The 16,115-nt window shown below is 43.3% G+C and overlaps 1 protein-coding gene across 7 annotated transcripts in view; it reads right to left on the bottom strand.

The window, feature by feature from the left end:
• Positions 1-16,115, bottom strand: part of Tnik (TRAF2 and NCK interacting kinase) — a 427,262-nt gene that overhangs the window by 325,793 nt on the left and 85,354 nt on the right. For all 7 annotated transcript variants that reach the window (XM_060378161.1, XM_060378162.1, XM_060378163.1 and 4 more), the window contains exon 2: positions 3,428-3,493. In XM_060378161.1, the coding sequence (XP_060234144.1) occupies positions 3,428-3,493 (66 nt within the window). The remainder of the gene's footprint in view (positions 1-3,427; positions 3,494-16,115) is intronic.

Genomic DNA, 16,115 nt, shown 5'->3' with positions numbered 1-16,115 from the left:
TCCTGGTATACTCAGAGGCCAGAAGAGGGTGTCAAATCCCCCAAAACTGGGGTTACGTAATTTTCAAGCCTCCACGTGGACGCTGAGAATCAAACCTGGGTCCCCCGGCAGAGCAGCAACTGCTCTTAAACACTGAGCCATCTCTCCATTCCTCTTTGGTTTGTTTTACATTGGAAAGTACAGACACAGGGAGACACTGTTCTCATTAAAAAGCCCTACTGAAAACTATATTTTATATTTTTTAGCCTAGTACATAAATTTAAATTTATCTAGTACATAAATTTAAAAAGTAAAACTAAATCAAATCACTACTTGATTACTGGGATCAAATTGTTAAAGTTAATTCTTCTGTAGAACACGTAACTGTCAACCAGGCTTGGGAATGAGACTAGAGATAGTTTTAAAAAGCTACAAATTATTTAATGACTTTTACATAATTATTTCTATTTCTAACCTAGACACATCTGTCTCTGGTGCCGATGCTGGTCAGAAAATACTTTTAAAAGCTATATACACTTTTTTTTTATTTATCATATGACATATATTCTTAAAGGCTACTTGAAAATAAAATTATACTATGGCTCTCATAGGAGAGCTTATTATGATAAACACTCCATAAAATAAAGGTTATCCAGTTACTCATGACATTATTCATTATTTTATAAAATTCGGGATCACCAACAGGTAAATTCACAGAATTTACTTAAATTATACTTAAATTACTTAATTATAACAATTAATAAGTTTAATATTTAATGCAAAAAAATTGTCATACAATTTTATGTAGAAGGATTCCTTCCCAAGGCTATAAAATTTCTATATATGCCTACCATACTTTAGCAATGTAGCTATTCCACAAAAATGTGGAATGCGTGGCTTGAAAAAAACAGTTCCCAATTTTACTTGCTTAAGATTCTCGTTCTGTAAGATCAGATTTTGATGTTGCATTTCAATCCTTTAGTATTCAGGTGGCAGCAGGATTGCATTGGTCCTGAGGAAAAACAGTCATCTCTGCTCATAAGGTCCACCCCCTAACACAGCCTGGTGGCCTTGAACAATCACAGATCTGAGCAGGACGTTACAGTTCTTTAGGTAAGTCAGCTCAGCTCCCCACAGCTCTTCCCACTACATTCTCATTGGACTCAAGGATGAAAAATTGTGCCTGCAGTAAAACAGCAAATAAGGCTGTGAAAGAGACTATCTATCTTGTCCCCAAGTCACATGTCCTAACCATGACCTTTCTCTGCAGTCTTCCCTTTAATGACAAGTTCCAAGTGTCGTAACCTTAAAGAGAAATAGAACCCTGTAGGATCTCAATATCAACTACCTACTTGCTGGAGACCTTTCTAATAGTGGGAAGGTCTCCAGCAAGTAGGTAGTTGATACTTGCTGGAGTTGATCCCTGTAGGATCTCAATATCAACTACCTACTTGCTGGAGACCTTCCCTCTATTAGAAAGGTGTGAGACCCTTGGACTCGTGTTGAGATTTTTAATTGCTCTTTTTGAATGCAATGTCATGAAATTAGGATTTTCCAAAAAAATCTTCTTTATAATTGAATGCTGTATTCATTATTTTATCATTATTATGACAAAATACCTGGAGAAGAAAGCAACTTAAGGAAGGAAGGACTTATTTTGGCTCACAGTTTGAGGACCACAGTCATTAAGGTGGAGAAGGCAGTGCATTAAAAATGCACTGGTCACATTGCATCCCAAGTCAGAAGTAAAGAGCGATGAATGCTGGCTCCCCCATTCAGCTCACTGTCTCCTTTTTATTCAGTCTAGGACCCCAGTAAATGGGAGACCATGCTTCCAAATTTAGAGTAAACCTTCTAGTTCAATTAACCTAATTTAGAAACTCCCTCACAGACATAGTTTTGTGCCCTTAGGTTTGTCTTCCAGGAAATCTGGGACCCTGTCCGGTTGACGTTATTAACCACAGAACTTTGTTCAACCTCCTGCAGGGTTGTACAGTTCCATATGTTGGGTTTGTTGGTGAAGCTTTTAGGTGTCTCCTAAATGTCTGTCTACAGTGGGAAGACTCCTACATTGCTATCCTGAAACCGACAGCATCCCACTCTTGCTCCATGACATTGACAAGAAGTCAGGAACCATGTTCTGCCTAGAATAGAGCTTACTTCATTAGTCGTGTTACATCGCAACCTCAATCCAATTTCTCAAGCTGCAGTAACACAATCATCCAACCTAATTATCTTCATTGCAAGTATTTAAAAGCACTTTCTGAGAGACATTTCTCTCTGTGTCAGGCAGGATCAGCATCAAGCAAACGGCTTATGGGGCCTCCATTTTGTCTGTTTGTGAAGGCTTGACACTTTAGGAGACAGCTGTTTCTTGCAAGGGAAAAATTGTCTCTCACCCTTTGTGGGCATCAGAAAGTGCTTCCTAGTCAATAAAAGCACCATGTCTACCCACTCCCTGTAGCACTTTAAAAAGCAGATTATCACAATACCTTAAGCACACCTGCCCTTTGGACATTCTACAGAATTGAAAGCACTACAGTCTGCACGACTTCTAAAACACTTTGAAAAAACTGAAAGAAGTTTAGGCTCAAAGAAGAAATTTTAAAAAGAAAAAACAGGACAATAAGAAATAATTTATACTTGAAATTCCAACCCATAGTACTTAGGAAAATGATAGAAATAATCCAGAGGACACAGGAAGTTTTTTTTTTTTGAAGGATTCTTAACAGTTTACCAAATGCCCCAAATTCTATTCTCAAAACAGTTAATCTATATTTCTTTTCAATCACCAAAAGAGGAATCAACCTATAACCTTTTTTAAAAAATATATCATTTATTAAGGGAAAGACTACATTTAAACATTTTTGGATGTTTAGGCAAAATTAATAAAAGGGCAGAAGCTCAATCCCACTTCAAGCTCTCTTTTCATTATTTCCCAACTCCTGGAGTTAATTATGGTCATGGGTCTCTGCTTGTGAGTATGCGAGTTTTCTCCTAACACTGTGAGAAAACTCATTTGGCTTGTGCCCTAGGCAAATAACAAGGGCATTTCTGCAGCCTCGGTAGTCTAATAGCTTAAATTTCTAAAGTGAATGCTGTCCTTTGCATCTTTGGGGACCAGCTCGGAGGTGCTTAAAGGGAAGGAATGTGAGCACTTCCCAAGTTTCAGATAAGCAGCATCTGACGCACCAGGGACAGACACCGGGATATTCGCTACGTGACGTCTGACATCTCACGCATCAGATACAAACACATGGGTATACACTGCAGGGGCCCGCTCTAGCCACACAACCCTGTGGCATCAGTGCAACCACACTGGCATCTACAAGGGTGGAGAACAAGTTAACCGGTGTGTGATTTCACTTGCTATCTGTTGTGATGAGGCATTTAGGAGTACATGTTGACAGCATTGCTAGTGCCACAAACGAGCCATTCATGCTCTTACCTTGTAAACTTGGCCATACGTCCCATTTCCGACAAGTTCCACCAACTCAAAGATCCCTGCAGGATCCTGAAGAAAAACCAACAACCAAAAGTTAAAACACAGTCCCAGGCACTATCATCATCAAAAGCAAATGTTTACTTAAAATAAGCAATTAATTCACTTGAATTTGAGGGGAGGGTGTCTTTCAGGTGCGACTACTAAACAGCATAATTATTTTAAGTTTAATTAAACCACTGCTAGGAAACTAGTCAAGATCACTTTGTTTTTATTTCACACTCTTACGATGAGTTTAAATCAGACAAAGGGAAATTGTTTTCCACTAAAACAATAAAAGGAGTGGCAAGGGAGGTGGCTCAGCCCATAGTGCCCTTGCCATGTATGCAAGAGGATCTGAGTTCCATCCCTAGGACCCACTTTCACAAACCAGGCACGGCAGAGCATGTCTAAAATCCCAGCAGTAAGAGCTGGGGACGGAAGGGTTCAGTAAGAGAAAGAAACCCTGTTGCAAAACATAAAGTGGAGTTTTGTAAAAATAACTTTAATAACCAAGAATAACCATCCGCAGAGGCTATGAAAATGTGACCAAGGAGGGAAGAGGCCCTGTGGGAGGAGCCACAAAGGGATACCTAGTGATTTCTCAAGAAAACCTAGACATTTATTTAAGGTGTGATTTAATTTTTTAAGTGTTAGCCACTTAATTTAACTTTGAAAAAAAAAGTTGAGAAGTGAAGGAAAAAAAAAGTGAGAGTGGTGCCTGCCACTGACGTACACACAGAAGAGTGCCTGATGTGTGTTATGGCCGGTGGGCTGGCCGGCAGGAGATGAACAGCCCAGCCTTAGACTGAGACACACCCAGACCAAACGCAGCCTTGACTTGAGCCCCGTGTGATCCTAGGAGAGTTTGGAGGCACGTGGCCTGTAAAACACAGTCGACTTTTACCCTGTGGTGACCTCATGGAAAGTTGACAACCGATCAATACCTATAGTCATCACTTTCGGGTTTTGACAAGGTGTGACCCAGCCAAGACCCGCCTCTATGTAACGCTATGTAACACGGTGTAGAGGATGCCCTTTCACCTTGGTCCCCCAAGGGCTGGGATTACAGATCTATGCCCAGTTTATGCGGTGGTGGGTTAGAACCCAGTGCTCTGCGTTAGGCTGGGAAAGTGTAGAAAGTGAAGACTGGCTGCTCCAGGGTATGCCTGAGGGGATGGATTTTATTGTAGACAGGAGGGAAAGCACAATCCAAGGCATCTGAAAGAATCCAGAGCATGAAGAGGAAATAATAGGCTAATCATGGCCAGCAACGTAGACTTGGTCCTGTGGACGCATGCTGGGAGCGGGTGGTGGAGGACACACCCATAGAGGAAGACAAAAGAAAACCAACAAGCTTCGAAAATGGCAGAGATACATTTGAATGAGAAGCTGGGGGAAGGAAAGCCCACCAGCTGGGGCAGGACAGAGCAGAGAAGCGCCTAGGGTAGTGGTGGTACTGAGAAAGCCCAGAGGCCAGCATTCACTTTGGTATGCTAACAGACACCACAGACAGCCATTCATCCAGAATTTCTTATGGAGCTGACAAGTTACTCTGTAGACTGAGCCACACCCCCAGCCCGAGTAACTGAGTATCCTGAGGAGTGAGGAGTGCTACACCACAGTGTTACTGAAGCGGAAGAGGCATTGCCTGGGAGCCAACACTCTGCTATTCATGAGGAAAGTGGCAAAAATACAGAAGAGTTCTTGAAAACTAGCCTATACCGAATCAGACCCCTTCCCTCAAGCCAATGGTTAAGGATCTTGCAAAGACTCCACCTAGAAAGCTGTGGAGATGGCTCAGCAGGTAAAGCACTTGCCCTGCCACTGTGAGAATGAGAGTCAGAATCTCCAGCACCCATGAAAAATGCCAGGCTGGTGTCCTGGCCCACCAGTAACCCTAACACTGGGGAGGCAGAGATGGGAACTCCCCCAAGAAAGCAGCCAGTTGAACTGGTGAGCTCTGGGGTCAAGCGATAGATTCTGCTTCATGTAAAGGGGCAAGAGTCATGAGTGACTGTCCTCTGAGGCAAGCAGCTGCCACGTTGGAGAGGTCAGCTGGGCCCACTTGGAAAAGATAATCCCAGCCAGGAAGGCTGGAGGTTTACAGCCCCCACTTCCACCCCCAATAAATGCTCAAAATAGAGCACAAGATTCTTGCCTGAGACCTGCAGTTCCTTACCCCAGGCCATGTGCCTAGAGTACACAGAGGCTGGGAGAGACTGCAAAGCAGGCTCCAGTTGTGTGGCTGGGCAAGGGAAGCCTGCCTGTACCACTGTTGGGTAAGGCCTTCCAGGTGCAGCCTGTTGGCAGAGGAGTGACCACGCCCATGTAATTAACTCCTCACCTAGGTTTTTGTATGGAAGCACAATAAATTCACCGGTTTTCCAGTGAACTTTGGACAGAATCATGCCGTGGTTCATCCTTGGGATCTTGCAAAGACAAGTAGATATTGCTTTACATCGCCTCCAGGGAAGGAATTTTTTGTTTGTTTGGGTTTTCTTGTTGTTCTTGTTGTTTGTTCATTTTCGAGACAAAGTTTCCCTGTGTCACCCTGGCTGTCCTGGAACTCACTCTGTAGCTCAGGCTGGCCTCTAACTCCGAGATACACTTGTTTTAAGAACATTCGTAATCAGTAAGATACTCAACGTCAACCTCTGGCTTCCACATATACACACATGTATATTTGCCCACACACATGCAGACACACATACACTCACATGGATATCCAACAAAAGCAGAAACGGGCAACTTTTGCTTAGGGAGAAAAACTGGAGTAAGCATTAGCTCCTCTCAGAGAATCAAAAAAGAAACAACAGAAAACGCCAGAAATTCCAGTCATGTCCACCTGGTCCATGAGAAGTACAGAAGCAAGTGGAGGGAAACTGTGAGGGACCACCAGCTCAGAATCACCACCCATAGCTGAGACACTGTCAAGGCCACCCCGAAGTTCTCAAGAGGAAGTTTTCACTTGTTAAACTCCTAAACCATTAAGAACAGCAGGTTTTATTAAAAACAAGATTAGAGAGAAATTAAGAAAATGGGACGGGGGGGGGAGGAAACAGGCCATGAATGATGGCAGCTGCTGTTTGTTTCTAAGCTACGTTTTCCAGTAATTTGTTTGTTCAGTGATGTTTCTGCAACACATTCGGAAAAGAGTTCTTCATTTGCTTGAAATATCTCAAATTAAAAAAAAAGTGTGAAAGAAAGAAGAGTCCAGGCATGGTAATTCACAATTGTAATCCCGCACTCCAGAGACTGAGTGATGTACACCTGAGGCCCGTCTGGACCATGGAGTAAGATGAAATAAGAGAGGGGGGAAAGGAAAGAGGAAGGGGGGGAGGGTAAGGGAAGGGACAGATGTAGAATGGCTGCTTAAGGAGGCTGGGACTCAATCAAAAGTGTAAGGGGACAGAGGACAGAGTGCACTTGCTTCTAAACCCAAGTCTGCCCCACTTAGATTCCTTCTTAGGGGTGGAATTAATAGCTAGTTTCTGGGAGTATCTGGAACCAGATATTCATTCCTTCCCTCTCTTCCTTCTTCCTGAATCATCCACTGATGGACTTACAGCCCAGACAATAGGTGTCAAGGAGGCTCCATATAGAGACGTCAGTTCCAATGGCTGAAGGAGAGAAAAGCTTTCTCCTTGGCAACGCAAAGGTCAAAGGAACTAAGGAATCTCATTGGTGACTGGCCTTAAGGAGACAACCATATGGAGAAAAATTTGGTCAGGCGATAATGGATAGATAAATGATAGATAGATAGATAGATAGATAGATAGATAGATAGATAGATAGATAGATAGAGACAGACTCAGAATTTCATATTTATATCCAAAGAGCCAAGTTATTACAGAGTATCTTGGAATCCACATCTTTAGAAAATGACAGAAGAATTAGGCCAACAATGCAATTGAAACAGAACTTCCACAGATCCCACAAAAACTTTCTCCAAATACCTGAAACCAAGTCTAGAAGAGCAGGAACCTAACTGAAGAGCAAGGTATGTTCCTATGGCACGGTGTCAATGGGGCAAGCATCTAGCTTTTGCCTGCACTCTGGAAGTAACAGCAAATAACTCCTTCCAAGGATGGACCATGACCTCAATCCTCATGCCTCATGGTCTCTTCTCCATCTTGTCTTGCCTTGGGAGCCATTTAATACTGTTGAGCAGCAGTGTTAGTGCAAATGGTCATTGTTTCTTACACCATTCAGCCCTCTCGGGTGTCATTCCTTCTGCCCACCACAGAAGGCTTCACCCCTGGCCATCTCTCCAGCCTCTCATTTTGTTCACTAAATGCTAATGGTCTTGCCTCCAAAATATCTGCTTTATCCATCTGCCCCACTCAATTCAAACAACAGGCCCTACCACCTCTTTCTGGGACTTCACTTTTAGTCAGCTCCTGCTTCCTTCAACCTGTTCCCTGTTCATCCTTTTAAAATAAATATTTCTCATTACAGCACAGCCAACGTGGTTCAAATTGACACCAAGGTCCTGCTACTCTCAGGCCCAGCCTTTGTCACCCACCAGCCACATGTTTTGTCATTCTTTGCTATTACCAACTGGAGCCTCAGCCGCCCACTGTTTCCCCAGGAAAAACACTGGGTTCTGACCCCAGGTATGGCAATGCCTGTTTGCCATCCCTTTGGTCACTCCCTAGCAACCAAGCCCATCTCTGGAAGTCTGGGTTGCATCTTCTGTGCGGTCTTTCATGATGCCCCTCCCTCTGCATCTTCAGCACCATGCAGACCTCGGGGGAAGCACTTCTCAGTACCGCTGCCCTTAGACATTTCTCTCCTCTGATGAGTTATAAATGTCCCTGGTGTGGAGAAGCACTGTGATATTTACCTAAGTATTTTCTAGCACTTGCTAGCACCCCATCCATAATTCCGAGCTGTAACCACTGAATGAGGTAGGTTCTCCATGCCCAATCCTCTACCACTATTACCAACTGGAGCCTCAGCTGCCTACTGGTTGGTAGAAGATATTATGGGGAAAAATAAAATAAAAATGTAAAAGGATCAGAGTGTACAACCAAAGGTCTAGCAAACATATCATTTGTTTTCTATCTCAACAAGCTGCTATAGTCAATGTTGTCCCGACCTCCTAGCCCTGTTACACCAATCCCAAGCACCTAAGGCTGTCACATATATAAGTGCCTATAGTATTCACTGCTCTAAAGACATCTATGAAGCCCACCAGTGTGTCAGGCTGTCACACTGTGGCTACAAGTAAGGCCACAAGGAGAGAATGCTCTCCCTAATAATCATGTTACAAAGACAGACAGGAGCTGGCTTAATTCTCCCTCTCATGTTTGCTTAGCTGTTCTTAAAGCCAGGATAGGCAGCATGGAAGAAGGCAATGTACTCTAAGGAGAAAGGAGCAAATCATTGACATTTACAAAGTTGGGAATCCCTGTTGCCTACACATGCCTTTATTCATATCTTAACCTTTGCTGGGAAGCACAGAAGAGAATTTAATTCCAAGCTAGAGTAGTTTACATTATTTCATAATAAAATATAACTACATATCAAAAGGCAGGCCATTCCCTGGAAGAAAATGTTACGTTTCAGCAAGTGCTGATAAAGGCAATTTGATTAGTCATTGTAATAAAAATTTTAGTAATAGCTAACATTTCATGACCACTTATGTGCTGAGGACTGTTCTCAGCATCTTCTATAAATGGCATATTTAATTATCACAACTCTGACAAGTGGGTGGTGCTTTTCTGTGTTTATTTTGTGGAACAGGGAATTGAATCTAGGGCCTCACTGTGTTCTAAGCAAATGTTCTAATGTTCTATTATTAGGCTATAACCTCAGTCTTCATTTTTACTTTTTATTTTGATGCTGTCTTGTTTTTGGTTGGTTGGCTGGTTGGTTGGTTTTGAGACTTGGTCTCATATATTTGAGACTAACATCAAACTTAGTATGTAGCCAAAGGCAGCCTTGAAATTCTATTCCTCCTGACTTCACCTTCCATTACAATTATACGTCACCATTCCATTTGTAAAGAGGCAGAGATGGAACTCAGAGTTTATGCATGCTAGCAAGCACTCTACCAACTGAGGTACAGCCCCAGGCCCTACTTTTTGAGATGAAGAGGTCTAGGCCAACCTTGAAGTGCATCTACGGTGCAAGCAAGCCCTGAACTTACAGCCTCTCTATAGTAGCTGGAATCATACACCTTTACCATAAGACTTGAATTGCTACTATTATTGCTATTGCTGCCTTTAATGTTTTTAAGGTGAGAAAACTGAGGCACAGCCAAGAACCGGAATTCTTGGCCTCTAATTTAGCACCTAGTATCTGTCTGGCCTTGTCAAGATTCACAGCTATTCTGAGCCTTCATCTCTTTACTTAAAAAAAAGAAAACTTAATTTTCCTTTTCTGGGGTTGTTGAAAGAATTATGAATGTCTCTAGACCAGCCCAGGATTTGATACGTAATCATACTTCAATAAATATCCATCATCTTCCATTCTTTTCCCTTTTTTTTCTACTTCAAAATGAATTCAGTTAATAAATAAGGAATATGCCACAGGAAAACACAGTCAGTCTTTTATAGATTTCTAGCTTTAAAAGCCCATAAAACTAGCAAAGCCAGGCAAAGAAAAACCTATTGCTTTTCAATCAATAACATCACCACAGGCATGGCAAACAGAGTTAGATATTTATGGACAAGTGAATGTCTCCTTGTAAATGTGAGGCAATTGAAGGGTCTCATTAAAGCTTCCAGGCTCCCAAGTCACTGGTATAAATTCTCTCTTCCATCAGTTGATGAAATGTAGGCATCATTGGCACCTTGGGCCTGATTCTGCAGCAGGGCGAAAAGATTTAAGGTCTAGGAATGGATATTCCCAGTCTCTGGGCTAGACTTTCATTCTTCCAGGTCCTCTGAATGATGCAAGATTTATTGGAATACAAAGGAAATTTCAAAAGTTGAAACAATCACCTATGTGTCTCTACTGAGACACCGCTCCTCATAATGGTTAATGGTACGCTACATTCTTTTCTTCATCATCCCATTTTTGACAATGAAGATGGAAGAAAGACCGGAAGGGCCCAGCTCCATCAGGATCTCCAACCTGTGGCCTGTGGACCAACTGCATGAGTCCCTGGGTGCCTATGAATATGGCCCAGCATACTTGTAGACTACAACGTGATATCAACAGGTTAGACGCCCCTCTCTAAAAAAGAACACTTTTAGACACAGCATATGATTCTGAGGCAGAGTCTTACTAGGAGCCACTCATCCTTTGGCAGGGTAAATAGACCCCAAAAGAATTTGATGGTTGATACAGCTCGTAGAACACATCTACCCCCGGATTGCCCACTGACATCTGCCAGACGACTGTGCTTACTCTAAACTTACTGGCCTGAAAAAGACCAAAATGTTATTTCTCTTAGAGCCATATTTAGCAGCTGTTTTGTTGGGTTTCAGCCCTAACTGACAAGCATATGCTTACAAAAGCACAACAGAATGAAGCAAACAGGAACAGGAGAGCACTCCACATTTATCTTGAGCCTTCAGGCTTTTCCCATACCATCCTTCCAAAGCAAGGACAGCATGAGGAAGTGTCCTGCTGACTCAGCATCCTCGGATTCCAGCCCCACTCTGCAATGGGGCCAGGTCTCTCCCAAGCATGTTCTTACTTCCTGTTCCCTTTCTAATTCAGGGGAGTGGGGTGACAGAGGAGTTAAAGGTCATGCCTTACACAATAGCATTTACTTAACCTCTGCTATCCACTGGCACCATCCACAGCCACCTGCTGTGTTCGACATTATTCAAAGTAGACACCCCTTGCCCGTGTTGTTTCCAGTTGATGGAGGAAAGGGGATATGTGGAAACAGCAACATTCTGTATTAAACTATAATGACAAGTGGCATGGGTGGGGGAAGGTATTTCAAGACCCTATCTAGGATATCCAGAATGCAGCCCAGGAAATTATCTCCATTTCATGCTGGCCCAAGACACACACTGAAAGCAGGGCAGAAAATTCAAGAAAAATATTGTACAAAATAAGGGGCTGGGGACACAGCTCATTGGAAGACCTTGCCTAGCATGCAAAATGCCCTGTGTTTGAGCCCTACTTGTATGTATGTGAGTGAGTGAGTATGTGTGTATCTGTGTACATATATATTTATTTTATTTGATCATCTCTATGGAGGACAAATTAAACCTTGTAGACATTCACAGCATTGGTCCAAAAAAAGTATTTAAATCTGGAATCTACAATTTGCTAATGTTGTTTAGCTCCTCACATTCTGCTTGCTGTCCCCATCTGTATTCTGCACATGAACACACCAGAAGCAGAGTCTTCTGCTCACCAGAAGCAGAGTCTTCTGGGAAGTCTTGAGCCAAGCAACTCCAGGTCACCATCTGTCCTATGCCGAGGCCCTTTTTCTGCCAATAATGCAAGATCCTGGCTGGGTTAAAACTGCCAGGCCTCCAGGACACTGCTGGCAAGGCTATTAGTTCTGAGGGCAGAGACTTGAGACGCCTTACCTCCTGGTGGGAGACTGCTGTGGGTGGAGTTTCAGTCTCAAATGCTCAAGAGTCAGCAACAGAACAGCTTTCCAAGGCCCTGCCACTGCTCACCCAACTGCCCACAATTCTGCAGCTTGAACTGGGCTTCTTGGAGGCAGGCCTTCAGACTGAGTTTAAAACCTGGCTCTTCAGGTTAATAAATATAAGACCTACTTTTCCTAATACAGACTAACTCTAAGGGTGGGATCCTCCTTTCCCTGGTCTTGGGTCTCCACCCCTCCCTCAACTACCAGGACCATGAGTCTGGAAAGTTCAAATGTACACCCAAAATAAAAATTTTCCTCGACTGGCTGAGTAGTATTCCACTGTGTAAATGTACCACAGTTTCTTTATCCATTCTTTGGTTGAGAGACATCTAGGTTGTTTCTAGTTTCTGTCTATTATGAATAAAGCTGCTATGGACATAGTTGAGCAAATGTCCTTGTTGTATGGTGGAGCATCCTTTGGGTGTATGCCCAGGAGTGGTATAGCTGGGTCTTGAGGTATGGCTATTCCCTATTTTCTGAGAAAGCACCAGACTGATTTCCAAAGTGGTTGTACATGTATTCAATTTTTAATTGGATTATTTGGTTTGTTAGTGTTTAATTTCTTGAGTTCTTTATATATATTCTGGATATTAGCCCATTATCAAATATTGTAGATCTTAGAGCCTGAGCTGTTGGTGTTCTGTTTAGGAAAGTGTCACCTGTGCCAGTGAGTTCAAGGCTCTTCCCCACTTTTTCCTCCAGCAGATTTAGTGTGTCTGGTTTTATGTTGAGGTCTTTGATCCACTTGGACTTGAATTTTGTGCAGGGTGATAAATATTTGCAGGCAAAAGGATGGAACTAGAAAAGATCATCCTGAATGAGGTAACCAAAACCCAGAAAGACACACATGGTATATACTCACTTATAAGTGGATTTTAGTCATATAGTACAGGATAAACATACTACCATGCATAGACCCCAAGAAGGTAAGTAACAAGAAGGACCCAAGGGAGGACACGTAAATCTCACTCAGAAGGGTAAACAGAATAGGCAAAGATAGTGGTTGAAGAGTGGGAACAAGGTAGAAGAGGGAGTGCAGAGAGAAATAAGGGTGGAATCAGACCTGGGGAGAGTAGGGGCAGAAGCACAGAAGAGCTGCAGAGAAAAGAGAAATGGCGGGTGGGAGCATCTCTGAGACAAGCTGCAGACCTAAATCAGAACAGGCCCACAGGAGGATATGAGGGGGACTCTAGCTAAGACACCTAGTAGTTGGGGCCATGGAAACTGAAGAGGACACCCTTTATCTCGACAAGACTCCTAGTGGATGGAGGAGATCACCAACCCAACCACTAAAACCTCAATCCAAAATTTACCCTACCTACCAGACCTGCAGGGACAAAGACAGACAGACAGAGTAGAGGTTGAGGGAACATCCAACCAATGCCCGGCCCAACCCTAAGACCCAACCCATCAAGAAAGCCAACCCCATCACAGTTAAGGATACTCCGATATACTTGCAGACAGGAGCCTACCATAGTTGTCCTCTTAGAGGATCTGCCCAGCAACAGCTTGAAACAGATGCTGAAACTCACAGGCAAACATAGGGTGAAGCATAGGGAATCTACTGGAGAAAAGGGGGAGAAGGATAAATGGACCTAGAGGTGACAAAAGCTTCACAAAAAGATGATCAGAGCAATCAATCAGGGCTCAGAGGGGCCTATGGAGTCTGAAGCACCATCCAAGGACAGTGCATGGTCTGGACCTAGGACCTCTACTTACATAAGTATGTAAGTATATAAGTATATATAAGTATATAAGTACTTATAAGTAGCTGGTGGGCATCTTCAGCTTCATGTTACGGAAGTGGGGGATATCTCTGACATTGACTATGTTGCCTGCTTTTTGATCACTTCCCCCTGATGGGACTGCCCTACAAGGCCACAGGAGAAGAAGACAAACTCATTCCTCATGTGGATAGTTGAGCAGGGGTGTCTGGGGAGGGGGAGAGGCTCCCTTATACTGTGGTATAGGGGAGATCGATTGTGGGAGGGAGGGTGGGACTAGGAGGAGAGGAGGGAGGAGCCTACAACAAAGATGTAAATTGTACTAATTAATAAAAAGAGAAAAGAAAAATATTTCCCCTAAACTCCTTAACTTTTCTTTTTGTCCATAGTCTCTATCTTTCCCAATCAACTGCAGACTGCAAACTGCTCCAAACAAACCAGCCCTAGATGCTTCTGCCTGGAGTTCTGACCAGCAGGGGACCTCTGAACTCCCAGACTACTCCAAAACAACTAGCTCCAGGTGGTCCTGAAGACCGGGGCAGCTAGTGAAACAGATGTCCCATAGCCTGCTCTTCTCTTTCCCTTCCTAACTTTGATCAACATCCCAGCCTTCCCACCCCTGCCCCAACAATGATCCCCAATTTCAGCTAAGAAGCAGTTATACAAGGGATTGCTTCATCCCTTATCATCAACAGAATTGCTAGCTTATCTGGTCCCAGAGAAACCCTACACAGGCTCACTCAGTACCTGTGGCTCTTCCTAGCATTTCTCACTCCACCCCCTACCATAAATCCTCCCTCCCCCCCACCCCGGCTTCTGATCTCCATATAACTCAGCCATTTGGTCCACACACTCTCATGGTTCTTCTCTCCCTCTTGGCTCCTCTCTCGGTCCATTTACCCCTGTCTCTTATCTTTCTCTCTCCCTCTCCTTTCCTCTCTCTCCTCTCATGGCCTGGTTTAGTATGGACTCTTCTAGATGCCTCTGGCTGAACTCCCCTTCATAGCTACAATAAAAACCTTCTCAGCAATATTGAGGGGTCATGTCCTCATTTCCATTCAAAAAAATTATGGAAAATAAACTTTTCAGATCATGAAGCTAAGGCTTCCAGAGACTAAGTAATGGCCATGGTTAAAGTCAACCATAGAGATAGCATCATGAACTCAGTTGACTGCTCTCTGATCACTCACCCCTGATGATGCAGCCTTGCCAGACCACGGAAGAAGAGGATCCAGGCAGTCCTGATGAGATTTAACAAGCTATGGGCAGACGGCAAGTGGAGAACTCTCCCTTTTAGTGGACTAGGAGTAGGGGATAAGGGGAAGAGAGAGGGAGGGTGGGACTGGGGGAGTTGAGGGAGGGGAGCTTCAATCGGGATATATAATGAATAAAATTGTGAAGAAAAAAAACTAAAAATTAAAAAAAAAAAAAGAGTAAGAGTGAAAATGTTTCCCCCGGAGTACTGTGCTGAGCACATAAAACATAAAACATGCACTAGGCATTTAGCACACTGCATGGCAGTGCTTAATAAACAAGAGCTAGGTCAGGCTTGGTGCTGGGATTCTTAAAAGTTGCCCCAAGCCGGTAGCAGCGTTGTTCAGTACTGGAGCTAGTATTTAAATCTAAACACTTTGAATTCAATACTTGAAGCTATTATATACTTTTCTACAAATGGCTCCTGCAGAAATTAACGTGGGGCTTTGGGGATGGCAAAGACCTTGAAGTTTCATAGTGCAGTTGGAGAAGGGGCAGTGATCTCAAGCCAAACAGCCCAAACCTGCCAAGCGGTTGGGAACACACAAAGTTGGTTTTTCCATGGCAGCTCTCTCTCTGCCTCTCCTTGGAAACAGGAGCTCTAGAGGGAGGGAGGAAGCAAGCACTCAGTCTAAAGCTAGTCACACACACACACACACACACACACACACACACACACACACACACACTTTGCCAGTCTATGGGATGAAGAATGATAATTTTGAATTAACCAACCATTTGGTGTGAGAAGCAGCACCAGTGAGCAGTAACTCTTCAGCTGAACCGTTTCTGACCTCAGCTTTACTGCCCAGGGGCTAGGGGACTTTGATCATGCTGTTTAATCTTTCTGTTCCTCCATTTCCTAGCTCTTACAGCTATCCACATGATAGAAGGCATTACAGTAATATCTGACATGTTTTTTTAAATTCCCAAAAATGTGTGCTAAAAATGTTTGATCCGAAATTGAATAGCTTCTGTTTGTTTGATTCAATTCAGAATCCTGGTGTCTAGACCATGCATTATAAACATTCAGCGAATACCAGCAGAATGAGTGGAGCCCCAGATCTCAGCTGTAGCTCAGTCAGACCTCCCGTGTCATTTC

Source organism: Meriones unguiculatus, chromosome 2, assembly GCF_030254825.1.
Source record: "Meriones unguiculatus strain TT.TT164.6M chromosome 2, Bangor_MerUng_6.1, whole genome shotgun sequence".
Taxonomy (NCBI): Eukaryota; Metazoa; Chordata; class Mammalia; order Rodentia; family Muridae; genus Meriones; species Meriones unguiculatus.
The sequence above is the reverse complement of the archived record's forward strand: the minus strand, read 5'-3'. Positions and strand labels throughout refer to the sequence as shown.